This window comes from Rhipicephalus microplus, chromosome 3, assembly GCF_043290135.1.
Source record: "Rhipicephalus microplus isolate Deutch F79 chromosome 3, USDA_Rmic, whole genome shotgun sequence".
Lineage (NCBI taxonomy): Eukaryota > Metazoa > Arthropoda > Arachnida > Ixodida > Ixodidae > Rhipicephalus > Rhipicephalus microplus.
This window is the reverse complement of record NC_134702.1, coordinates 68,143,927-68,170,763: the sequence shown is the minus strand read 5'-3', so window position 1 is coordinate 68,170,763 and position 26,837 is coordinate 68,143,927. Positions and strand designations below refer to the sequence as shown.

Genomic DNA, 26,837 nt, shown 5'->3' with positions numbered 1-26,837 from the left:
GATACCACAAATAACCCAAAATAGCTTCTGTAATCCTCATAATGCCCCTTTGTGCATGTGCTCGAGTTCGGGAGAGTTAGCCTCTAGAAGAACGTCACCGAAAGGTCTATACCGGCAAACTATGAATGGGCAGCTGAAAGTCACTCATATGAATTGGTGGATGGGCAAAAGTAGGAAGACAGTTAAGCGGAATCATTCTCGATGCGTACTCCTCGTTTGGTAAATTACTGAAAGTAAAGCACAGCGAAAGTCGGCAAAACGACATAGTTAGTCACAAACCTGTGGAAAGACAGCGATGAAGACTGAAGTTTTCACTCAGTCTTGGGCCACTCGCACAAAAGACTAAGCGATAAACTGCTATTAGTTTTAGAACCCCTGAAGATGTAATCATAATATTGAACCAGCAATCTCGAAAAAGGAATCTGTGGTACTCACAGAATTCTTCTTCTTGCTGGCAGCACAATCCGGATTAGTTTCTGTTGGAGGCGTTGGAATTGTTGCTACATGAAAGGTAAAAAAAAACTTATTGGTTACCGTCGAAATCCATAATGTTGTATCTGCCAATGAATTGCTGATGACACATGCGTGGATTTGAACTTCCAGCAACAATTTTGCTAAGGCAGATCGAAATAAAGGAACATAAAAGGTGAATTCCCTGTAATTGCTGGAATGAGCTATATTCAGAGGAAGAAAATGTGTAAATCTTGCATTATTGCTAGCTTCTCCATCCAGTCGAAGCAAAATGGGAGAGGTGCAGCGCAGATGCTTCTAATTACAGTGCCATAGCAACACTTTAAACATTCGTACTTCTACTTAGTACCCATAATCAGAACTGCGCAAAAATGTGCTTTCTTACTTAAAAGCGCCAATCAGGTACACAAAAAGAGAACACCAGAAAGGCTGCCACATGGTAAGGTATAAGTTAGTAGCCATAACATGGAAACCGAGCCTTCAACTCACTTAAATACTGTTTCTAAGATGATCGGCGTATTTAGAACTGCGTCTCGCTCATGAAAATGCATCCTTATTTTGTTTCTCTCCTGTTGCTAATTAGTGAAAGTGGAGGTATTCTCGTCTGCAATAACAAACTTTTACCACTCCGACTGCTTGCTCGGGCCGGCATGTGTGCCTCCGCACTAAACTAGCTTGCCTTTTTTTTTTCAATTTATGCTAGCCAAATATAAATGATAGAGGAAATCCTTCCCAACAGCTAGTGCAGATTTCATATTTTTGTTTGCGGGAGGCATTTTCCTTGGTTTTCTTTTTTCGAAGTTGTCAATTCCCAATTCATCATACTTTACCAAGAAAGTGTACTTATCATCTTGAAAAAACGCTTCAATTCGTAAAAATCGCAAATTCACTCTTTTTCAGAGTGAAGTATGCACTAAAGGAAACGCATTTGCGCATTTTTCCCGCATTTTTGTTGATTTTTTCTTGACAGAACGTTATGTTTTTATGGAGAAACTACATAGAAAATAATGTTTGAACACCACTAAGCATACATTCTAACTGGTAGGTTCAGAAAAGAACGTTGTTGACGTAAAAGTACTTAAAAAGTATTGCTCATAATGCAACCCTTTATGACTGTTCGTATAAAAGAATGTGGTATGAGTCAGCTATTTAGCGCACGTTTTGATTGTGTTTATCATTTTTTTCTCATTATAGATCGTTATCTATAATCACACTATCGAAGCGGTGGCTGAGCGGGCTGCATTGCGAGACGTACTTCGAGAAAGCATTACCTCATTTTGTCCAATACCAGTGTCTTTAATGTCAATACGCGAAAATTGTGAGTGAACACGACTTACGTTTTTGCGGTGGAACCAAGGTGTCGTTAAGTACACATTTTCCGCCAACGCAGATTCCCGTAACGAATGCAGTCGCACTTGCCGTTACTAGAGATGTCCCGCGGGTTGGAGTTTGCCCTGGCAGCTGAAACGTTTCACGTTGAAAATAAAGCCACTATTGCTGTCATTGTGGTACTCTCAATATATACATTCTAAAAAGATAACCCTTTGTCTTTTTTTCCCCGGAGAGTTCTGGCTTATGACGTATAAGGATATCTTTAAACAGGCATGTCAACTTTCTTGCTTGGTCACTAAACCAGTATACTCTCTTTGGAAAGTCATGCCACCGACGAGAGAGTCTACGTGTCTTTTAAAAAAATATGCGTAGCATGTCAGGATAATCCGAAAGGAGTGACACGTGAGCAGCGTGTGTTGGGTGGCTAGTTGTTAAGATACACTGCGTAAACTGAAGGAACAAGTCGCCAGAGTAGACGCATACAGAACATCCTGCCTGCGTCTGCCGTGGTATCACGTGCCATTTATAACTTTACAGAATAAACAAAAGATAGTTAGTTTGGTGGCTCCCTTTGTTTTTAGACACAATAATGATGGAACTAACAGACCACTATGCTAAGGAAAGTATAGGGGACGTTATTGTAAGTACTTGTACTATAGACAACTTGCTTTTACACATTTCTTTGCATCGTTCTGTGTTAGTTCTCATCATTAATGTGTCTAAAAAAACAACCTGCAAGTTTTACACTCCTTTCCGTCATTTATTGCGAGGGTGGCAATATGGCAGGCTTGATGCCCTCAGGTTGTATACAAGGGATTAGTAGTCTGCTGCCAGCTTGTAGTAATATCACGTACGAGGCAGCGTATAGAGCCAAAAAAAAGTTCTACGCTCGTTGTAACGGCTACTGACGGCGCTGACTGGTTCTCCTAGGTATAAATGCACATATATACCAAGTAAAGTGGACGGAGCGATGACCCGCACCGTAGCTCATAATATCGGAGGAGTTATTCGAAAGTCGCCTGTTTGGTTCCTTCCGCAGGTAAGTTGTCTTTCCGTCCACTTTTCATTCTTCACATTTACATTGCCGTTACTCTAATAGCATCGTTTACACTTTCCTTTGCATTATTGTCTGTTTTTCATTTGAAAAACAGGTTACACGTACTCTTTCCTTTTTCATAGTGTAAGGCTTCGCTCGACCAAAAGTGATAGCTTGTCGTTTCAAATATAAGGACCAACTTTGAACATCGACTAAGAGGAGCTAGCCGGTGCGTAATTGACGATTTTCCAGGGTTACCCAGCAGCATTTTAGAAACCTCTTTACGACGTAAGTAGCTGACAGCGGCTTCATTAAGTTGAATATCTGACCTTCGCGATAACGTTGAAGATCACTGCCTCGTTGTACAACCCGCTCTTGCATGTGCACATCAATATTTCATGTGGTGTTTTGTTCGTTTTTATCACAGTCTTCTATGTCCAAACTATATTAGGAGTTGCACTGATGATAAGCCCGCAAAATTACACAGGGAACAATACAAAAAGCTTCAAAATAAATAAAAAAGCTGTAGTGAAATTAAAAAAAAAACTGTCATTGCCATTAACTTTTTTGCAATTGCTTTATCTTTTTTTTTGGAAGGAAAAGACAACATAATTGCTACGCCTACATCAAGGCTAAGCTGCCATGGTCGTTCTGAGTGTTTAAGATAATATTCTTGTGTCTGCATAAATTTAAAATAAGACATAACTTTCGTCCTCTACGCCCAACCTGAACTTTCTCACGTAACATTCGCAATTTATTGCACTCTAGTCACTCGTTATGATGGCTGATTACGGGATCATATGAAAAGAGGTGCTCTAAGAGAAGAGTTTACACCTCACACAAAGAGCGTTGTAATGGCACACTTTGGCAAATTTAATGTCGGTACGCTACCCTTCAAACACGCTTACCCAAAATCAACTAGTCATAACTCCTACTGATCACTAGAAATTAAACATTTTGTTAACTTGCTTGCGCCTATTTTTTAGAAGTCTTGATTTAAATACTCAATAAGATGAGGTAATCACCGAGTGTACAATACCACAGAAGCAAAAAAGTTCTACGTGTGTTATAAATTGATTTTCACATATAGAATAAAATTCAGACAATGCTTAGAACGTAAATATGTGTGACAAAAAGTTATGTCTTTGTGTATAGTGCAGGTGGTGAATTCCTTGTATTTTTTTATTATTTACGCCTCCTAAGTGTTCATTTTCCTGAAGTATTAGTGTGTTAGCACTTTCAAGACTTCGTGCAGTAAAGCACCATAGTCAACAAGAGCAGTATGTTTAAGAATTAACCACAAAACGTCACCGTGCATCAGACAGTGAAAATTAAAAGTCGTGTTTCATGGACACTCACTATGCACCGTTGGCGACTTCGCAAGGTGAAGAGTTCGTCTACTTGACAAATAAAGCTGCACTTCCGATAAACGTAATCCTGAAATAAAAAAAAAATTAGTCAGTCAGCCACATGGGACAGTTCTCACTACATAAATTGAACCTACTCGTGTTGTTTCTTTTTGCATGTCAACAGTGCATAATAATGAAGTTCATGCTTTAGTTCAGCATTCCGCCCGTGAAAGCGGATTACCTGACGAGGCGGACATTACTGTCATAACTTCAATTGAGGAGTATCCAAACCGATGAATTCCCCGTCTTCGACGTGCTGATTGATGATCTTAGAACATACGTTAAAAGTGATCAACAAGCACCTAAATAGAAGCGTAACAGTCGTTTTTCTCTGTTATAAGTTGTGAGAGTGACACACCCGTTCGATACATCTGTGCGTGACATTATATTTATGCAAACAGGCGTCCCCACGCATAAAAAGATGCTCAGTAGCATCGATGACGTTTCAGTTGGCAGCTTCAGAATGGTATTATTTCAGCATTAGGTAACTATTTTCCTGAAATGCCGATACATTATTGCCGAAGCTACATAGTCCAAGCAAGACCTGTTCATAGGATTCTTCTTAGAGCCAAAAAGATACAAAGGGGATCAAGGCAGCGTCAGATGACACGTGGCCGTTCTTACCATCAGTGCGCGTCTACTGGGAGATGACAAAAGATTACACTAACAATCTCCGCAACGATGACCTTCGTGTCATCGCTGTTTTGAGGTCACTGATAAGCCCAATGTGCTAACTCCTCACCGGATTGAAAACAGCATCAGCTTGAAGCGCACTGCGAGTTCTGGGTATCTTGGAGCCAGTGCTCGCAAGCCTTCTTCAAAATCATGTATTGTAGTGCACTTGATCTAAGGCAGTCGAAGTTTATCCGTTCTCTGTGACTGTTCTCAGATATACGACCTTCTGGACACGCGTGGTACACGTGCTGCTGTGCGTGCTGTAGTATACATTCACCTCTTCTCCCTTCTTATTTATGTTCCTGCCATTTCTCTATCCCCATGTAGGGTAGCAAACCGGATTTAACCTGGTCAACCTCCCTGCCATTACGTCGTTTTTCTCTCTCTGTCTCTCTCTTTTTTTTAGAAAATTTGGCATTCAAATCTTCAAAATCGTAAAGAAGTTACACTGAATGTGACTCCACAGTGTTCCTGATCGAAATCAATTTTGCTAGCATAGAAACTGTTATGTAATCAATTATGAACGTACACATTACATTAAAAAAATTCTTATTGCAACATATCAACTGCCCATACATGTCAGTAAGGTATCTCGGGAAAAAACTGATCCAAAACTCTGGTTTCAAATGTAGCCTTTGTATGCGCGGCATGATAAGCAAATTTAATTTTCCTGGTCCACCACTATATGATATGAACATTACTATGGTTTCAACAGCGCTCTGGCTTGGGTTTTTTTTCCTTCTTTAAAATCATGTTACTAACAACGTGGAAAGAATATCTGATGCATGTGAAAGCTCTAAATCAGCGTGAAATTTCACTTTTTTCGTAAGGTGTGATGACATATACTGGAAGAGAATAGCTGCCAAAAACGCGAACTCTTATATCCCTCTAGCTGACCACTTACAAGTCTAAAACAGTAAACATGCATTTGTAAATACACCTCCATTAGCCTGTTTTGTATGATAATGACTGCATGCACTATCGCATCTTTTAGGGATGCACATTTTCAGCAAACACAAAAGGGCGTAGTAGATACATCAAAGCAGAGAACTCGCAATACCTTATAAGGCCAGCTTATGTTTTTCTTCAGAAACCTCAACACATCAAAAGCTCAGCCCGCATTCTTCACGATGTAAAAAATAAACACAATCAAATGTGTTCTTAAACTTACCGTTGTGTTGAGGTTGTAACAATCAGGGTTGGTGTCGGAAGGTGGCCTCGGCTTTCGAGATCCCTTTGGAGGTTTAGCTAACAAAAATAATAATAAAATGAAAAAAATATCTTCTCCTATTGTTGCAAAAAGTCATGAAAGGCTATGCGCTGAGTTTTAGAAGTCAATATGACAATACGTTCAATTACATTGTCGAGGAATCGTGCTGTACACTCTACTTTGTGGTCATGGTTCAAAGCTCCGTATCAATTTCACTCACATAAAAACTATCAGCTCATGATGTTTCTTATGGTTGGAACCGGAAAGCAAGCGTTGAATGAAAGGTATTGAAATGCAAGACTGAATTGAAAAACCTACTGACGTAAAGCGTTTTGCATTTTCCAATGTAGAGTACGCACTCTGTACGGCTTTCTTGCGCTAATGCATGCTGTGTTTATTATGTGAAGGCGTTTTATCCTTCTTTTTTGCGTGTGTAAATATTACGGGTCCTTAGCCATAAGTCAGCGTGGCTACAGATATATAATAAATCATACAGGAAGAAATAAACCAAGACACGGTACACATCCCATGCATTGCCATCGGGAAACACTGATCCGCGTTCACGACTACCGCACGAAGCCTGCAATGATTAGATCACGCCTCCCCTGTCGACTCTTCCCACATGAAAATTCTCTGCAACACTATGCTTCTTGTCTTCATTCCAATGGCAGGCAAAACTTACAAGAAAAACATATGTACTTTTTGTTTGAGGCACCTGGTGCGTTGGTGCTTGACTCTGGTTGCGCCACAATCCTCCAACACCAGCTCATGTTGGTTCATTGCTACTCGCTAATGCTTCCTTATAACTTTCTGTCAAATGAACTTTATTCCTTGAAATTCCTGCTGAACACCTGATTAAAAGCGTGTCTTTTTTATACGAGATAATATTCGGGGAGGGAATGTGAGCGTACACAGTTTCTTTATATTACATTGTATTGACCCTTCTATAGTTCATCTTGCAATGGCCAATAGAAAACCACTGATACTCTCGGCTTAACGCCTAAGAACACTAATGCGAAATTTTGAGAACTTGACTCAAAACCAGTTGTGACGCTTCCTCTGTATTTTACTGCCTTTCCGGCATCAATGCAACTAAACCAGCTCTTAAATCAATCGTGCTTATGGTAATGTTTAGCTCTAATATATTTTCTTTTTAAGCATGTCCATATGCTGAAAAATAAAGCTTAATGACTTGTTTCAGTTGTTTCAGCTGCAGAAATGTGTGCGGCCTTTACAGGGTCGAACGGTTTCGTGAGCCAGCTCTTACCCCGTTGAGCACTTCGCTACTGCTACCACAACATACGTCATCCATGGTTATGTTTTCACTCGCGTAATAGAGTTTACTCTGCGGTGCAAAATCTTCCATTTGTAGCTCATCTTATGGCACATGCGACACTACCGATAAGAGCTCAACATCGCTGGAATTGTCAAATTAAATTTTTCTTCAAGATAATTTCGCTTTGTTGTGGATATGTAAAGTAAACTTGTCTCTGCCGTCGATGCATTAACAGTAACAATAAGGGACATGTGACCTCCGGCTGAAAATGAAAACATGATACCAGCGAACACCAACCGCAGATAGACGCCATCTAACTGTCTAAAGCTACGTTTGTTCAGTGAGCGGTGTCTGCGTTAATTACTTGTTTTCTGTGAACTACTTTTTATTAACAGAAATATTTGCAAGTAACCTCTATGTGTGATTATGTGAGTCATCGATACGCAATTGTTTGCATTTGGCATTCTTCCTCTTGTTTATAAACTAAAAGGTTGTCCGTCTTGCGTTGGTGATAAATTTCTTACACTGAGGGTATTTCCTTATGCTAGCCTAACGATAAAATTACTCACTCACTTCTATATGGATCCTTTAATCATATGTAGAAAACAACCACGATATTGTCTTTTATGTAATTTTGTCACGATATTTTTGTTAACAAACATTTTCCAGCTAATAAATGTGTTTCAATGTTATGTCCATGTGGATGGTTGGAATGTCCTTTATTTTGTATTCGTTTTTGTTGCGTTTAGCATGATGGATGCCTCAACTCGATGCAGTGGCTTCATGCATGGTATAGCTGATCCATTGTATAACGTTAAATAATATTGTATCATTCACTGCGTAACATTTATGTGAAACTCATGCCGAAACATCTACTAGAACTACCAAAGTGAAGTACGGCTATCGTTTGTTGCATCGACTGTTCAAACACCTTCAGCCCACTATCTTCAGTATACAGTATTTGCTGTACACCAGAATAAAAACTTTTGAATTTAGGACTCGAATTTGAATTTGAACATGTGCACATGCTGTTGTGTCTTGCTCAACTTCTCCGATAGAGATTACCATCTTTTGTGTTTATAATTTATGGCGCTCTCCAGGACAACTGCTCCCACGTATCAATATCCCCAGTACTATCTTATACCGCAAAAGCTGATAGATTATGCTTTATCTTTGCTACGTACTATTTCTAAAATCAATAACACTGAGACATGTTCGTGGAATTTAATTGAGCTGAGATTTTTTCAGTAAATTGCTTCATAAGTTAAAATAGCAACTGTATTGCCAACCCAATAACAGCCTCAAAGGACTAGTGGTACTTTAAATAAAATACATAAATTATTACACAAACTTCACGTAATCCTGGTTATCCGTATTTCTTAAGAAATGTCCTTACGGTTTTTCGGTGGTGTTCCACTCCCTGGGATGACGCACTGTCCATCTATACAGACACCCTCGTCTCCAGTGACAGTTCTTACACCATTTTTGACAGGCATCTCTTCTATTGGGTCTTGAGCCTCACACATTCGAAAAACAAGAAAAAAATAAATTAAAAATGACCAGTTATGAAAACTAATTGACCTATGTGGCAAATATGTCACATTCAAAGAATTTCTGACACATTCAAAGAATTTCTGAGGCAACACAGGATGCTTATCTAGGATTACCAAATGCATGCCCACAAGAAAACTTTCCATGTGCATATGCCTAGATATCTCATACACCACTAACGAACATGGCCAACAATTAGGCGACGGAGAACATAAGGGACATTATTGGTGGTTTCTTAACTGTAGTGTAAAAACTGGTGCTTCAACTGAAGGAAATTGTAAGTGCACAAAAAATCGCCCTTTCTTTCAGTGACTTCTGAACCCGTAGCTTTCTAATTACGCTTCCGATGCTTTACCAGTTCAGCTACATCAGAGGCCGCTCCTTTAGCCACTTTCTTGAAGGTTACGCATTTGTGCGAAATCTATGGGTTTACATCTCGCTGAACAAAAGTGAATTTTTGTTAATTTTTATGCTTTCCGAATAAAGCGAGAACCTAAATACTACTGTCAAGAACGCACAAACAATGATCCACCTAAGCTTTCCTCGGTTTGATGGTTTCTCCGTTTCATTAGTTGCGCATAATACCAAAATATGAGCCTCTCGGACAATTTATTTTCTGTACTTTTATAACGCGGGCTTCATCCCGGCAAACTTGATGCCTTTTTTTCTAGCAGAAACGTGTTCCGTACATGTCACCTCTACTGCAAGTGGAGCTGGCCAACACTCCAGGGTATTTAAAACACTTAGATACCCTACAAAAAAAAAACGGTCGAGGAAGTACCCTCCGTTGTGGCTAAATTCGTAGAACACCAGACGAGTGCTTCGAAGAATGCTGGTTCATATCCCGCTGGCGGAAAGAGTGAATATTTCTTCAGTTTCAGTTTGTAGCAATATAAGCGGGAATTTTCACGGTATACAGCTGAACAACCACAAATAATTCACTGATGCTTTCGTTACTTTAATTGTCTGTCGGTTTCAATAGCATAAGGTAAATAAGCCCCTCAAACAATTCCCATTCTTGACTACATGTCCACTTACATTTGCTAGCAGCTCACAGGTAGGCAAGTATACTGCTGTCTGATTCACCTCCCTGCCTTATCCCTATTATAATTCTTCGTAAGTTACTGGACGTATCCTTCCCTACAGTACTTTCAGGGGTCCCCATGAGTTGTCAATGCTGCCTTACGTCTGTGACACACCAGCCTAATTATTAATAACGAGAGGGTAACAAGTCTTTCTTTTTTTGTTTGCTGCTCAGCTGCGGCATCTAACATGTGCTCTGTTTTCCAACTTTAATGATGCTACAATTCATCGTTAGTTGTTAAGTAATGATTATTTTCTGGAAGATTGATGCTATAATATTAAGGCACTTAGATTAATTTACTTCATTGTAAAATAAATTACATTGCAAAATGCAATAAAAGTGAAACCTGAATTTCAGCCGATCTATACTTACAAAGCATGTTTCGCGGTTGCCCAAAGTAAATTCTTCATCTTGTTCACAAATAAACGTACAGTTGTTGAACAGATGTCTCTGTGGAAAAGGGAGAAAAATTCACTGATTATTACTAAGCAACGCCAACGGTGTTTATGACTTTTCAGCATCGTAGTATTGCAACATTCGTTAGAAAGTACCACAAAAATTTCCAGTACTCAACTGCTGCTCATTCACTCTCTTTTGTCAGCATTCGCTCAATCCGTTACGCCAACAGCAACGCTGCTGAACGCCGGAACGGGTGATTAAGCGCTGCGCTTTAAAACGTGGCTAATCCCTCTTTCATGCGAATTGATATAACGCGAAAGTGAAACTTGCTTTTGCTGAACTAAACTGTTTTTTTGTGCATTGATAGATGAGAGCTTAAAAATGTCAATTGTTGTTTGGTAGATATGGCAGCGTTGACGTCGATGCACTCAAGCTGGCTCCTAGTGGCGCATCTTCATCGCCACGGCTGACGCCTATGATCATAATTAAGCCTTTGTGCTAGCTGGAGTTAACACATAGCTGGACAGAGAGTATAGTGATGCCCGTGCAAAGATAGCATCAACAAGAACACAACGGATACTGGTACTCGGTATATGGCTCAAAGTGTCGTGTATGATAAAGAGAGAAACAGAATAGTGTGGGCTGACGACTTATAAGGTAAGCTAGGCCTGTGCGCATCCATACGGCGCTTCCAGAAGCGCAGTTCTTAGCTTGAGCCGTGAACGCGTGAATACGTACAGTTTCATGCTGGTTTTTGTCTCCCTTCCCCAGCACACGACATTCCCCAGCCGACATTACTGCCCTTCAATGGCGCTTAATGCAGCAGTTTTGTTATCGTCGCGATCACACTCGATGCAGCATAGGTGACGAAAAAATGGCAGCATATCCACGGAGTGAATGCTGTAGAGTGGGGCGAAGCATTCGTTCGTCCATGCGTTCGTTCATCCATCCGCCCTGCGTCCGTTCATGCGTCCATCCATGCATCTATCTGTGTGTCTGTTCGTCCATCTGTTCAACACTCCAAGTCCCACCATCTAGCATCTTTTTATCATATATTCCCCATATAGAAGCACCGCCATTCAGTGGACATTCCTAGGACCTAACGTGAGGTGGCACACGCACTTTTCTTACGGCTTGCGCTTTGGGTCTACTTCCCACCTTCAACCACCTTGAGTTCATGGTATATACTAGTTCACTGTATTGATGGCACTGCGGCCCAATGCTCGCTAAACCTTTCTAAAACCAAGGAGGTTACGCCCAGCGAGTATAACGTAGCAACCTTTTCCTGTCAGATAGTGCTCAATGTACATGCCAGTGGCTGCTAATGTGAAATGAGAGACAGGAGGATTCAGCTTTTAATTTCTTACGGCTTGCGCTTTGTATCTGCTTCCCCCTTTAACCATCTCGAATTCATTCATGGTATATACTAGCTCATTGTATTCATGGCCCTGCGGCTCAACGCTCGCTAAACCTTTCTAAAACTGAGGAGGTTACACCCAGCGAGTATGATGTAGCAACCCTTTCTTGTTTGATAGTGCTCAATGTGCATGCCAATGGCTGCTATCGGGGATCGCAGCGTGCGCGTTTACTAAAAGCCGAATGCTCCTGTCTCTCATTCCCCATTAGCAGCCATTGGCATGTACATTGAGCACTATTTTTTATTGTTTAACAACGCACAGAAGAAATCTCTCTTCGGCACCGCCTTGGAGGTCAAATGTTACACCTATTTCGGGTATGTGCCACTGGTGGTTACGTACTACGAGGGACGCTCAAGCCACGTCATAGGGAGCTTCGCCCCTAAAAACAGAATTGGTGCATCTTTAGCCTACACAACTCAGACAACGGGCTGTCACGCGCTAACACGAAGCGATAGGCAAACAGCACAGCTGCGTCTACGGCTATTTCTCGCTGTTGGTAAGTAATGCTGGTGCGGCAAGCGTTCTCGCTCGGCAGTCAAGACGCTCTAACTTGCGTTGTCGCCAAATCGCTCCCTATCAGCGGTTGTTGGTGCCATGACGCGGTACTTCAAAGCTCACAGACGGTTGTACTATTCCGCCTTGCCCACAAGTCGAGAGCACCACGCGAGAGAGAATGTGTGAGATATAAGGTATACGTTTGTCGAGTCTCGTGCATCAGCACCAGTAGCGTGTTTGATAGAACACCGTGTGCCTATCGTCTTGGACCGAGAAACCAAAGGTTCACTTCCCAGCAATGAAATGATTTCTTCTAGTTCTGTTTTTAGGGGCAAAGCTCCTTATAGCAGCACCCGTTCGTCCCCCGTAGTATGTAACAAGTATAACATTTTGACCTCCAAGGTGGTGCCGGTGAGAGACTTCATCTGTGCGTTGTTGAACAATAAAAAAATAGTGCTCAATGTACATGTCAATGGCTGCTAATGAGGAATGAGAGACAGGAGCATGTGGCTTTTAGTTAACGCGCAGGCGGCGATCACCATTAGCAGCCATTGGCATGTACACTGAGCACTATCTGACAAGAAAGGGTTGCTACGTTATACTCACTGGGTGTAACCTCCTTAGCTTTAGAAAGGTTTAGCGAGCGTTGCACCGCAATGCCATGAATACAATGAACTTGTATATACCATGAATGAACTCGAGGTGGTTAAAAATGGGAAGTAGATACGAAGCGCAAGCCGTAGGAAAGTAAAAGCCGAATTCTCTGCCTCTCATTTCCCATTAGCAGTCATTGGCATGTACATTGAGCACTATCTGACTGAAAAAGTTTGCTACGTCATACTCGCTGGGCGTAACCTCCTTGGCTTTCGAAAGGTTTAGCGAGAGTTCGGCAGCAGTGCCACGAATACAGTGAACTAGTATATACCATGAACTCGAGGTGATTAAATTGTGGGAAGTAGGCCCGAAGCGCAAGCCGTAAGAAAGTGTGCGTGTGCTACCTCTCGTTTAGTCCTTTGAATGTCCACTGGATGGCGGTGCTTCTATATGGCTAATATATGATGAAAAGATGCGAGATGGTGGTACTTTGAGTGTTGAATAGATAGACGAATGGACATACGGACAGATGCATGGATGGACGCATGAACGGATGCAGGGGCGGCTGCATGGACGAACGCAGAGACGGACGCACGAACAGATGCATGTATGGACGGGCTGATGGACGCATGGACGGTCACACTGACGGACGCATGGATGGACGGAAGCAAGAACGAATGGACGGACGAATTCTTCGCCCCACTCTCCATCATTCACTCCGTGGATATGCTGCCATGTTTTCTCTCATCTATTCGCATGCATTTGACCAACGTCATATCCGTGGAGCGAATACGTCAGTAAACACTCCGTGTACCCCGGCATAAAGCACTTTCTTATTAGGAAAAACTTATGACAAACCTCACTAAAACAAGAACGAAAAATATTATGTCATGAAGAAGTGCACTTCGAAGTTTGGAAGGGAACTTAAGAGTGGTACGGCCGTAATTAGGGCGTCGTGCGAGATAACTAGCTTCTATTTTACGTTCTCGTGTTTTCCTATTAATATGACGACAAAAGTAAAAACGCAAAGAACGAAGAAAGATCAACCCATACTTTATATGAAACCTCAAGAAAAACCTTTCTTTTGAGGCACTATAGATGTAAGTGTGCCATATTTTAGTCATTTATAAGTTTTTTTTCTTTCCAGCTAAGGCTAAGATTTAGGTTCTTATATACCACTACCAATGGATTACCGTGTGTTTAGAAAAAAAAGTGTTTAACGTCTTGGAGTAGTTGATGTAGTCTACTATAGAGGAGCGGCAAAATATACCAGTATTTATTAAAAACGCCGTGTTTTGCATATGATGTGTGTTTTGAGCAAATCTTCGAGGGTTTAAAATACAAAGTACTCGGCTCTGGGTAACCTGTACTGACGCAATTACTGCCATTTGTTTAGAAAAAGTGTTTAACGATTTTGACTAATCGAACTCAACCATGGGAGATCAGTGAGATCTGGTACAGACACCTTCGCATTTATTAACTGTGAAGGAAGCATTTCATGTTGGTAAATACAACGGTTGTTTCGTATAATAGGCAAAAGAAGACATTACAAGTATCGCACGTTTGTAGATAAAGTCGTAGGGCTTTACCCGAGGTCAAGTTTCTCATATATACATAGCAAAGCATCGCATCTTCAAGGCAAAATACTGCTGCGACGCCCCTATTTTCAAATTTAGTCACTTCACTGTCACGGGACTTTCCAGTCTTGAGCAATAGAGCAGCCACGTTTCCAGGGTACTGGACGAGCTTAGTGCCCATATCGACGTTTAAATGAGATAAAATATATCTCAAGTGTGTACTTGAGTAATTTCTAAAAAAGTACCATGTCATAAAGTGTGAAGGCTTAAAATTTTCGCATCTAAACAGGGACCCTCATGTTAACAATAAAAATGACAATGAAGTGCCCTTCTCTTGATACGTTCACTCACTGTCACTTTAGCTACAGCAAGCTTTTTGCGCCTCGATGTACAGTTCATGTGCGAAGGCGACAGGAGCCTTGCCGTTCTGGTACTTTCATTTAAAAACTTGTAATATATAAAAATACACTGTATGTGCACACCTGGTGTTGTGTTCTATCTAAAAACCGTAACATTCCTAAACAATATGGTAGAGTGTTTCAAAATAAGAGAGAGGGGCCGTTACCTGACATGCACGTTTTGCGTTATGAACGAATTAAGAAGGCATTTTTTAAAGACATATTTCACAATTGAAATCTCACCCGAAGTCGCACAAATTTTCGAAGAAGTCACCATAGCCTCGGACAATACAGGAGTACGAGCCAAATCAACTTGAAGCTGGTAATTCTTCGTTATACTTACTGGCATATTATTCTTCACTGCATAGCAATCCGGGTTGCTGTCCATAGGAGGCTTCGGTGCTTTAGATGGCGTTTGTGGTAGTTTCGGCGGCACTGATGTTGCAGGTGGTGACGAGGGCATTGGAGGTTTCGGAGTTGAAGCTGGGGGAGCAGGAGGTTTCGAGGGTACGGGGGGCGTTTTGTTTGGAGGTGGTACTTTTTGTTGTGGTATGGGCGGTACGTGAGTGACCTGTTGGCCAGGTGGTGGCGTGGGTACTGGGTGTGGAGCGAGTCCTGGTACCTCAAGTTGAGCTAGCCGAAAAAAAAAGTACGAAATTATTTCCCAAACCTAAACGGTGGTTCCATATTTCATATTATTTTTTACAAATCTCTTTATTGGTTATTTTGCAAGACTCTTGCTGACTTCGCGCTGATGTCTTCGCACTTCATGTACTATGGACAATATAAATATACAGGTAATATCTGCAATATCAACCTGCATGTTAAAAAACGGGTTTGATTTATTTTTGTGTTAGCATATAATAGAGGCTACGCACGTTAGTGCAAAACAAAGCGAAAACCGCTTCACAATACGAAACACAAGCTTAGTTGGGAACACTGCGTACCTCAAGGTCATTTGCGTTGCCCGAATACGCTAAGTCTCAAAAGAGAGAGAAATGGAGAGGAAAGGTAGGGAGGTTAACCAAGCTTGGCTTGGTTCGCAACCCTAAACTTGGGTGGGGGGGGGGGGAGCGAAGAATAATATAAAGTAAACAGATAGAGAAAAAAGCACTGTAGTAAATGCAATGTGGTAGCTATGATGGAAGAATTAAATCTTCTTACAGGCGAAATTTCGGGTAAATGGCCCACATTACGGAATATATTTCAGCATTTCTCACTCATTGAAATATGTAATCTGGATGAATCCAGCCTTTCCGAAAAGTAAGGGTCTTTTATGATGCCTTGCTTATGGTTATTTAATAATTATATTTCGTTATACAAAATAATTTATCCTCGATTCACAATCATTCCTATACCAACACATGTACCTTTACAACGTACCTGATGCCAAAATGGCCAAGCTTTCATATATAATCATGTACACAAACATTGCGTCGATGTTTCCAAGGCAAAGACGTTGGCTAAATACTCTTCGCCAAGTATCCACTGGCTCGCGCGTTTTGTTACACGCTCTAGCGTATGGACGAATAAATACGGTTACCACAAGAAGCAAAGGTTTTCTGCTTCTAATGCGACTGCGCGTGCATTATTGGCTGGTTCCTCCATCACGTGTACCTGACGTGTTTCTCTGGTAACGGCTGTCAGCATATAAAAGGATCAGGGAACACAAAGGCTAAACCACCATGTTTTCAAATGTATGGGCGTCAAAGAATCGTACTATTGTTGAGGGAATAAATGGGTCAAGTTGATATTGTGTGCCAGGTTTTCTTACGCAGTGATTTTTTGGCACACATCCATCAAAAGAAAGATTTTAATCGTGAAGAATGGAAGTCTGACCTTGGTCCAGGTCTGTCTAAGCACAAGCGGGTGGCCCGCGGCCTTTATTACAATTCATTTCATAGAACAGGTGCAACAATACAAAAGCTTGCAAGATTTCTTGCCATATAGGAGCGTTCGTGCTGAGATACAGTTTCACGGAATTATTTCACTTATTGAGATTGTTGTCTTTCTAAAATTAAGTGATTATTGAAAATGCCTGAAAACAACACCGTCATTCATACGATGATCAATGGGTAGTTCTGGACATGGTGTAAAATGAGGTAGGTGCTTACACTGGCCGCCTGGCTTAAGGAGAAGGATTGGGAAGATGGTGTTCACCGATGGCCTTGAGCCACGAGTAGTTTTCACCCTGCGAATCGAGATGGCGCTGCAGTATGAGGAAACAGGGGTTCGCGCGGCACTCATTGTGTTATTCGCTCTCGAAGGAAGGCCTTCCTGAAAGATCTGTGTGCATGTCATCCTGTGGTTTAGAAACACTTTGCCTTGCGTCTGTGAGCCCTGTCAGTGCATTTGTTTGTGCTGATTCGGATTTGTGGTTCAGTTCACGTATAGCTTGACGCTGCATGCATATGACTTCAAATACGCGTTAGTGACCTCGGCTGCACTTCTAAATGGCCAAACGGTGTTTCGTCCCGAATCACAGGTCAGGTTATAGATCTTGTACGGAGCATGAGTCGCTTTCTAAGGCTCCGCGTGAACCAGAGCGCTTATATAAGTAGCGATGGGTGATCGTGAGAGCGGAGTTTTGGAGCTTACTGACCATGTGTGCATGAAACATTTCCTAGAAGAAGCGATTTCTGCGATATATCATGCTGAATACAAGAGAAACGTCCTGTTGCACACATGAAAGAAACCTAGAATCTCTTTGTGCTCTATGCCTAGGATTTTCCCAGGCTGCCGAAAATATACGACTGAGCCGCAAAAACGCAAATAAACGTTTTTTTTTTTGCTGCAAAATGACAGGGTGTTATGTATTGTGCGGTAAAGTATATAGTATACCACGTGTTATCTTTGTATCTTGTCACATATCTTCACGATAGAATAAAGCACACGTTCAGCCATTGTTTCAGCACATCATACTTCATACCCATTAGGCAAGTGTAAAATGACAGCATAGCCCACCACACTTGTTTATTAGAGAAAACTCTTTTCTATAATAGTTCATTTTTGTTATCTTGAAATGACAGGATAGGGTATAATATTCACGAATTAGATTTCAGCCTGCGATATATAAACAAACATCAGCGGCGTGCATATCTCGGTTCAATGAATGGTTCAGGATTTTTTTTTTACTGAACATAGGATGCCACTATTATTTGGCTAGTCAAATTACCCCAAATAAAGGTGACTTTGAATTGTTCATGAAGGCTGTGGTGTTGCATTTTCAATAGTGGGGAAAATATTTGAGGCCCGTGTACTTTGAATTCGGTTTATGTAAAAGAGCCCCCGGTGGTCGAAATTTTCGGAGCCTTCCACTACAGCGTCTCTCAATATCATATTGTAGTTTTGGAACGTTAAACCTATGATCGTGTTATGGTTGCCTCGAGAAAGTGCACAAGTAGGAGTGAAAAAAAGAGGAAGGAAAGGCAGAAAGGTCAACAGAACACGCGTCGGGTGGGCTATCCCACGGTAGGGGAAGGGGATTAAGGGATGAAAACGTAGAGAGAATAAAGCGAACATAAAATAGGCATATCACGTTCTACTGTAGATTCTCTAATCATTGTGCCTACTAAAGGCTTGTAAGCACTTGACGTAGAACATTTAGTACACCTATTGTACGGCATCTGCGTGTGATGAATTTAGCCTGCCGATGAACACTCGCAGTGTGTAACAGTGATTGAAGAACGATTAGGATTGATTTGTCTTGTGCTGGAAACTTATCAGCCGGAAACTCGAGGTTCACTTTTGCCAATCGTGCCAAAGTGCACAATGAGCATGAGTGACATAGTAGTGGTGAACTCGGGTTTATTGGCCAGTTAGTTAGGTCATTTATTGTTCACCACATTTTATTGCGTGATCAAATTGAAACCACGGCTTCATACAGCTGCTGCCACCGAGGCATGCCATCAAACTTCGGCCTATTCATGGTTAGTAGTACGCCATACATAAGCCACAAAACCACCAAAGAGCAAATATGTTACGATAAAGAGTTTTCAATATAAAAATGTATGTGCTCATTTATTTCAAGCTTGCTGGCACCGTCCATTCAGGCAGACGCCGATTAAGGTCTTCACCTGCAAAGAAGTGAGTAAAGCTTTTTCAATCCATCTTTCTACACGATCCTTTTGTATGAGTCATAGCAAAAACATTCATACATAGGAAGGTTACTCATACGAAACTTTTTGCTTGTTATTAAGGTCAACTAAAAGCGAGGCAGCTTAATCTTACTAATATTGGCAACTAAAAGGCAACTGTCGAATGGAAAAAAAAGCAGAAATGACTGCGTCGTTATGCTGCATACATATACAATATTTACGAACTGTCGGACTGGAAAACATGAGATCTGTCCCCGATGTTATGCTGCACACAACACTTTATGTTTTGAAGAAACGAAAGACTTGCATGCCTTATCAAACGTGAAAATTGAAAGTTGGCGCTGCGTGGCACCGCATCAACACGAGTGCTGCGACCAATGACCACCACGTCATTACGTCCCCATGTGACACCAACGTGACATCACAATAACCCAACTTGTGAGGTCGTTAAGAGGTCACATGGGGGCGTTGTTGTACAAAAACATCTCTTGGGCAAACGTAGGCTCATGACGGAGGTATAGTGTAAAAACCGACTGAGAAGCAGAAAGCTCGTGATGTTATCGATTTTGAATGTACTGCAAAACTAAGTGCAGAAAACTCTTCGAAGAGGGAGGGGATGATCCATGCATCGAATGAGAACGACAAGAAGGCAGCTTTCACCTTGGAGTCGTCTTAGGCGAAAGTATAAAAGACGCTGGCAGTTTTTTTTTTTTTTTAGGATGAAAGCTGTTGGTTTTTCTGTTTAGAAGTCGCTCTGGGAGGTTATTTACGGGCTTGCACTTTCGAACGCAACCAATTCCCTCAGTTGTGAAAGACAATTGTGCTGTGCAGTCACAGTAGCAGCTGTGAATGAAGAAAATCCATGAATAAGAGGTTGTAAGAAGTTGGAGACGACAATTTTCAGGGGGGGGGGGGCGGGCGAGGGTACCTTATGGTGTATACAAGCTACCTTAACAAATATGTCTTTCAGTACTGAATGAGCACTTATAGCTTACCCTCATGTGCAAATGGCACGGTGTTCCGTCTTTCTCCTTTTCATACCGTTGATCGTGTTCTTGGTTGTCACATTTGTACCTGCAATTTAGGACGGGTGGCAACTACAAAAAAAAAGGAGGGAAACTAAGTTGTAGTATACACGAACGTTAAATAGGCGCACATAAATTGTATGGTCACGCGTGACATAGCAAGCAATGGCGTCCTGTGAACACCGCAGTGGAACTGGTATTTTGCATAAGCAGACATTAAAATGGGTGCGTTTGGGTTACGGTAATTGCAAAACAAACAGAAAACATGTAGTTGAATACCTCTGCAAACCATATTTTCCGAATTTCAACACATGCCGGTTCTAATAAGCATCCCATATGCATGACCCAGAAAGAAAAATGCTGCAAGCCCCAATTCTCTCGCACACCTGATTACCTGCTTTGAAAAAAAAAACAGAAAAAAAGAAGACTAACCAAACTTTCATCCCGCTTCTTACCTGCAGTCTATTTATACTAACGAACAAAGCGTGCAAACATTTTTTTCCTTCGCATAGATCAACTGCAATACCTGTGAATATCACCCCCTGCAGACCACGGTGATCATTACATCAAGGCTTGCACTCGAAGATCTACTGTATCAGTTTTCGCCAGTGGCGAACTCAGGTTTCTGGCACGACAACCGGCAGCAATGCTGTAGCCGGTCTGTTCCGCATACAATGACTTTGCGTTTTAAGTATTCCAGTGGAATGACGCAACTCCTCTTGGTGGCTGGTGCATCAATTATTGTACAACATTGTAGCTTACATATCGCACTTCGCACAATCACAGCTCTGGGCCGATAGCGAATGCTCCTGTGATAGAGACAGCTACAAGAAAACGTATACCATGGTTAGCGACAACTCAACAGCGATAACAGCATATAATGGTGATGACGTAGGGCAACCATGGGGAAGTTCAGTTTTTTTCCCCACATCTGACGCGCATGTGACTTTAAGGCCTTTTTTTTCCCGAAAAGATGGTGCGTTGCACGCAAGCAGTCGGACTCACTAACCAACCCATAAAAAAACTTGCTTGTAGACGTTTTCAAATGCTTCCGCGGAGGTGCTTGTAACTTGCTCTTGGGGTGTAACGGGCTGTAGCCAGTGTTTAACGATTCGTGGTGCTTGGTACTCTACTTTGGGAGCAGAAAGCTGTCCAAGTAGTCACAATTAGGCTACCATTGCTTACACCATATTTCCTAATGTTCGTCGCACGTCGTTCAGATAACTGATGTATACATACAAACGCATGTGTGTGTCACTGGCCTTAAGTGGGAAAACTTGAGCGTAACGTCCTCACGAATTTCATCCAAATTTATGATATCGACGTTTAGCAAAAAGTAATACTTTGAGTAGGAATGAGGAACCTTTAGTATTCCGTCAGCCTCGTATTCCGATTAGCGCAGAAATATACTTGGGAGTGCGAAAGGAATTCAGATGGCACAACCGAAACAAGTGAATTACACTGGTGCTGCGGTTTAGCAAATGGAGTTTCCAATTATTTATGGGTATTAACCAGCTGCATGTAACGCTTAGTAGCATGTTATTGCACACAATCTCCCTAATCACTCTAACGGATATTACGAAAGGATCGAAAGATTGCGAATATTTCTATGCATACATAGGACGAGCCTCTCAATTAGGTATATGGTACTAAACGCGCATTAAGTTTACGACATGTAAGCTAAAGCACTTGCTCGTCATCACCATCATTATCATCATCATCCTGACTACGCCCACTGCAGGGCAAAAGGCTCTCCTGTGATCTGCTAATCATCCCGGTATTGTGCTTTTTGCTGGCACGTAATAGCTGTGAACTTATTATTCTCATCAGCGCATCTAAATTTCTCTCTCCCTTTCGCGCGTTTGCCTTCTCTGGTGAACCAGTCAGTTACCCCTAATGACCAGCGGTTATACTGCCTATGTGCTACGTGCACGGCCCATGTCTATTTATTTTTCTTGATTTCAAATATGATGCCCTTAACCCCGGTTTGTTCCCCGACCCACTCTGCTCTCCTCTTGTCTCTTAAGGTTACACCTACCATTTTCCTTTCCACTGCTGGCTGCATCGTCCTGAGTTTAAGCTTAACCCTCTTTGTAAGTGTCGATGTTTCTGCTCCGGAGGTAAGTACCGGCAAGACGCAGCTGTTATATACCATACTCTTGAGAGTTAGTGGCAGGTTACTATCCGTGATTTGCGAATGCTTGTCGAGCGGAATTCACCCCATTCTTAATTTTCTAGTCATTTTCCTATTATGGTTCGGCGCAGAGGTTACTATGGAACCGCGAAATATAGATATTGCTGATTACATAATACTAAGTAGACATATTGCTTTACAACTTCCAGCGTCTCTCCACTTATCGAAAAGCGCAGTTTTCTGTCGTAACTGTTGCTCATTACTTCTGTTTTGTGCATATTATTTTGAAACCTACTCTGCTGCTTTCTGCGTCCATTTATTATTCATGAGCTGTAATTCGTCCTCTGAGTTACTCATCAAGGCAATGGCATTAGCGAACTGCAGTTTACTAAAATACTCTCCATTACCTCTTATCTCCATCTCTTCCCAATCTAGAGCCCTGAGAACATCCTGTGAACACGAAGTGAATAGCATTGGAGAGATCGTGTCTTCCTGCCTTACACCCTTCTTTATTGGGATTCTGTCGATTTCTTTACGGAGAACTATGGTAGCTATCAATCCACTGTAGATTTCCGCCAGTTCGTTTATGTAGGAGTTGTCAATGCGCTGATTGTGTAGTACCTGCATTACTGCTGATGTCTCGATGTCACAAACGATTCCAATTTTCGGAGCATCCGCAGGCCCCATCTTCCAAGGAAGGGCGTTTTTGTGTTGGGAGACGACATCCGGCGACTATAACGACCCAGCGTGGCGCCGGCTCGTCTTCCCTGCCCCTGACCGGAAGGGGAACCGGTGGTCTCAACAAGGAAAATTACTCCCAGATGAGATGGGAGCACGTGGACGCCCCTGAGGAGGTTTGAACTGCATCGGAAGAGCAGTTGACGTACAGCCAGCAACAAGTGCGGTCGTCGGTGTCGCGAGTCTCGCGTAGGCGGCGAGCATGAAGTGACCCGCGCAACGTATTGAGACGGCTGCGATTCCGGGCACCCTCGTCGTCTACCAAGCCGGCGAGACCTTCAGCGGCACCCGTCAACTCCCCTACGTGCACCAAGAGCTCGCCTGGTCCGTATGGAACTTTTTATTGTGACTTTTTTCTTAAACTGTTAAATTATTTTAACCAGCCTTTTTTTTAAATATGTGTAGTTGTGTGCGCTGCGACGCACATAGAAATTCAAGAACGCGACCAATGATCAATCTGTAATTATTTCCTTGTAATCCTTTTTTACGATTTCCATCTTGTTGTTATTTTATTAATGTTCCGCATATTTGTCTTTAGCCTGTATCTGTTGTAGTGTTTTTAGCACATTTTATTATATAGTCGTTCTTCCCATCGCGTATCAGTGTTATTCTTCCTCTGTTATTTTTGTAATCTCCTGCCTTTGCCCTTGTTTCAATTAAATGTTTGTTTATGTGTAATCAAACTCCGTGTGTGCTCTATGAGTGCGTCGGTCAGGCCCACACATCACCACACGTGCAACCCCGCACGGGTCGACCAACCCGCAAATAAATTCGAAATGTGCCACTTCGAGGCCTTTCAGGCGTCGCAGGCCGAAGCGTAAAGTGGAAGCCTGCGAGTCTGCCGCACGTCGATGTTGGATCGGCAGGGCCTCACCAGAAGTGTGTGACACTCGAATATCAGAAATTTACTTGATAGTAGGCACTAGTAGCTTCTGAATCTTTTTCCATTTAGCTTACTGAGGTCAGCAAAGGAGGCAACTTATACTTTTAATATTGTCCCAAATCATTTTTCATGCGCTTCGACAATTTATAGAAATTATAGAATCGTCATCATATGCCTCGTGAATTTTGTTTTGTCATTATTTTGAAAGGATTATTGCCCCACAATCCATAATCACGCACCAAGAAGTATAGAATGTACATATGAATAGCGTCACTCTTTTCGCTAACTCTTTCACAGAAGATTTGGGTGCACGTTAAAGAACCCCAGGTGGTCGAAATTTCCGGAGCCCTCCACTACGGCGTCTCTCATAATCATCAGTGGTTTTGGGACGCTAAACCCCACATATCAATCAACTCTTTCACAGATATTCAGATATGGCAACATATAGGTTCAATTGCTTATCACTTTTCCTTCCCCCGAATAACACAATTTATCTATGCGCTTTTATATCGAGGTCACCTGCCTATACTTTAACACACCGTGCTTTCTTGCTCATGAGTTATGTAGCTGCAATACTGGGTATGAGCTCGAGTGTAGGATCGTGCCAGAGTCGCATTTCAATGAATGCGACATCAAAAAGGATCGTGCTTATTCTTTAGAGTTCACTTTCAAGAGGCCCAAGCCACCTGATACAGTACCACTTGTACTAATTTTGGCATTTCTCATAAATAGGTTGTGGTTCGGACCCCTAAATCCTAGAGTTTATGTTGATTTTACCTTTTGCCTTTAAAACGAAAGCTTGCTCAACCCAGGAGTGCCATACGGGTATAAGACATTGCAAAAATATATTACTTGAGACGAAACGCACGGCATCGAAATCGTTTCAGGTTCTCATGCCAAGTAGTAATTTTGTAGATTTATGTTTCTCAAAGAATATTATCTTCCCTACGCACACTTATTTATGTTCGATTCTCGGCCCGAACGAGTCAGCCCAAAGATATTTTTTTTTATCTTTATTACTCACCAGTGGCTGTTCCCTGCAAGGTTTTCCTTTCGTTTGAACCCGTGACGACGATCGTTCACGTTCAGCTTCTGGTTGGCCACTCGCATGATGGTGTGCTGCAAGCTTGTGGGTATTTTTGACCATAAACGGCTTTGAGAGACCTCCGTTCTGTGTCATAGTTGCTGAAATCTTAGTGGATTTGAGTACGTTGAAGGACGAGCTCGGATCCGTAATATTGACGGGCCCGCCTTCGATAGGTTTTATAAGAGTTGTTGTTGTGGATGTGGCAGTTCTCAGCTGTAACAACGGTTTTACACCCATGGAAGTCTCTCGGGAGTCCTTTCTGTTTTCTGCACGTGAATATGCCTCGTATTTCTTACTTTTAACGGAAGTGGGTCCAGTGGCCACAGCAGTAGTATTTCTGGTTAAAGAAGCAAGAATATTTCTGAATGTATCTGTGGTATGGCTATTCTCTTGAGCTCCAGCTAGGCTTTTCAGTAGGAAGTTTTGTGTTAATGCAGTTAAAAAAGTATCACTAGGTACACTTGAGTAAACACGACTCGAGGACTTGCCAATGCCAGATCCTATAGGGATATGTATGGTTTGGTTTTCAACTGTCGTGGTTGTTATACGAAGCGAGCGGCCGCTTTCGTTGCGAGGCATCGTTTGTGAGACCGTTATGTAGCGCGTTCTTGTCGCATTGAGCATTACAGACTCTACGTGTTCCGCATTCAATGTGGTGCTACGATTAACGGCACCACTGCATGGTTCGCCAATATTTGTTGTCCCTGCATTTGGCTCTCCCAGCTGCTTTGGTATAGAAGAAGCTGAAGGAGGATAGGATGGAGGCTGCGCTGTTGTTGTTCTTCCAGCAAAACGCCCCTTGCCTGTTGTCTTTGTAGCATTACTGTGAGTCGTAACTCTATTTACGCTCGTACTTGTATTCGCGGAGAAAGTACCCTCTTTTCTGGACGCAGTGTGTTTTCCGGAGGGTGCCTTTTTCTGTGGTAGATTCCGTGGCTGCTTCGACCCTGTTGACCCTTTCGAATTCATTCCTTTGGGCACTATAGTTTTATTCGTCAATATGGTTTCTTTTGAAACGGCACTTTTCTGTGTACCTGTCGATTGTCGTCCAGTCAGTACACTTGTCTGCTGGAATTTCGGCTTCTCTTTTGGCACCGGCTTATGTGAAATGGTCGTTTTTCCTACAGTTTTTGTGGTGTTTATTGTAATCTTGCTTACTTGAACTGCTTGCGGACTTCCTATTTGGGGTTTTGTTGTTGTTATTTTGGTAAAAGGCACCTTGCCTGTTGTCTTTGTTACATTGATGTGAGTCGTAACTGTTGTTACACTCGTACTTGTATTCGAAGAGAAAGTCCTCTCTTTTTTGAACGTGGTGTGTTCTCCGGAGGGTGCCTGTTTCTGTGGTAGATTGCGTGGCTGCTTCGACCCTATTGACCCTTTCGAATTGATTCCTTTGGGCAATAAAGTTTTATTCGTCAATATGGTTTCTTTTGAAACGGCACCTTTCTGTGTACCTGTCGTTTGTGGTCCAGGCAGTACACTTGTCTGCTGGGATTTTGGATTCTTTTTTGGCACCAGCTTGTGTGAAATGGTTGTTTTTCCTACAGTTTTTGTGGTGTTTATTTTTCTCTTGCTTACTTGAACTACTTGCTGATTTCCTATTTGTGGTTTTGTTGTTCTTTCAGTCAAGCGCGCCTTGCCTGGTGTCTTTGTCACATTGCTGTGAGTCGTAACTGTTGTTACACTCGTACTTGTATTCGAAGAGAAAGTCCTCTCTTTTTTGGACGTGGTGTGTTCTCCGGAGGGTGCCTGTTTCTGTGGTAGATTGCGTGGCTGCTTCGACCCTGTTGACCCTTTCGAATTGATTCCTTTGGGCAATATAGTTTTATTCGTCAATATGGTTTCTTTTGAAACTGCACTTTTCTGTGTACCTGTCGTTTGTGGTCCAGGATGTACACTTGTTTGCTGGAATTTCGGCTTCTCTTTTGGTACCGGCTTATGTGAAATG

At 42.0% G+C, this 26,837-nt stretch overlaps 2 protein-coding genes and 1 long non-coding RNA gene across 3 annotated transcripts in view; 1 reads left to right on the top strand and 2 right to left on the bottom strand.

Moving 5' to 3' along the window:
• LOC119161131 (uncharacterized) overlaps nt 1-16,531 on the bottom strand; it is a 45,795-nt gene extending 29,264 nt beyond the window's left edge. The window contains exons 1-8 of the mRNA XM_037413482.2: nt 16,309-16,531; nt 15,269-15,558; nt 10,417-10,494; nt 8,806-8,926; nt 6,095-6,171; nt 4,199-4,276; nt 1,809-1,932; nt 436-500 (exon numbers count right to left, since the gene is read on the bottom strand). Of these exons, the coding sequence (XP_037269379.2) occupies nt 436-500; nt 1,809-1,932; nt 4,199-4,276; nt 6,095-6,171; nt 8,806-8,926; nt 10,417-10,494; nt 15,269-15,558; nt 16,309-16,357 (882 nt within the window). The 5' untranslated portion in view covers nt 16,358-16,531. The remainder of the gene's footprint in view (nt 1-435; nt 501-1,808; nt 1,933-4,198; nt 4,277-6,094; nt 6,172-8,805; nt 8,927-10,416; nt 10,495-15,268; nt 15,559-16,308) is intronic.
• On the top strand, nt 2,732-23,557 carry LOC142803773 (uncharacterized). The gene is made up of 3 exons (XR_012894277.1): nt 2,732-2,842; nt 18,956-19,011; nt 22,862-23,557. It is a non-coding gene; the product is annotated as an uncharacterized LOC142803773 (long non-coding RNA).
• LOC142803771 (uncharacterized) lies at nt 18,927-26,252 on the bottom strand. Its single transcript, XM_075889732.1, has 3 exons — nt 24,827-26,252; nt 20,018-20,119; nt 18,927-19,001 (listed from the first exon to the last, which is right to left on the bottom strand). Exons 1-3 carry the CDS (start codon nt 25,856-25,858, stop codon nt 18,951-18,953), a joined length of 1,185 nt encoding a protein of 394 aa, XP_075745847.1. The 5' UTR covers nt 25,859-26,252; the 3' UTR covers nt 18,927-18,950.
• Nucleotides 26,253-26,837: the final 585 nt, after the last annotated feature.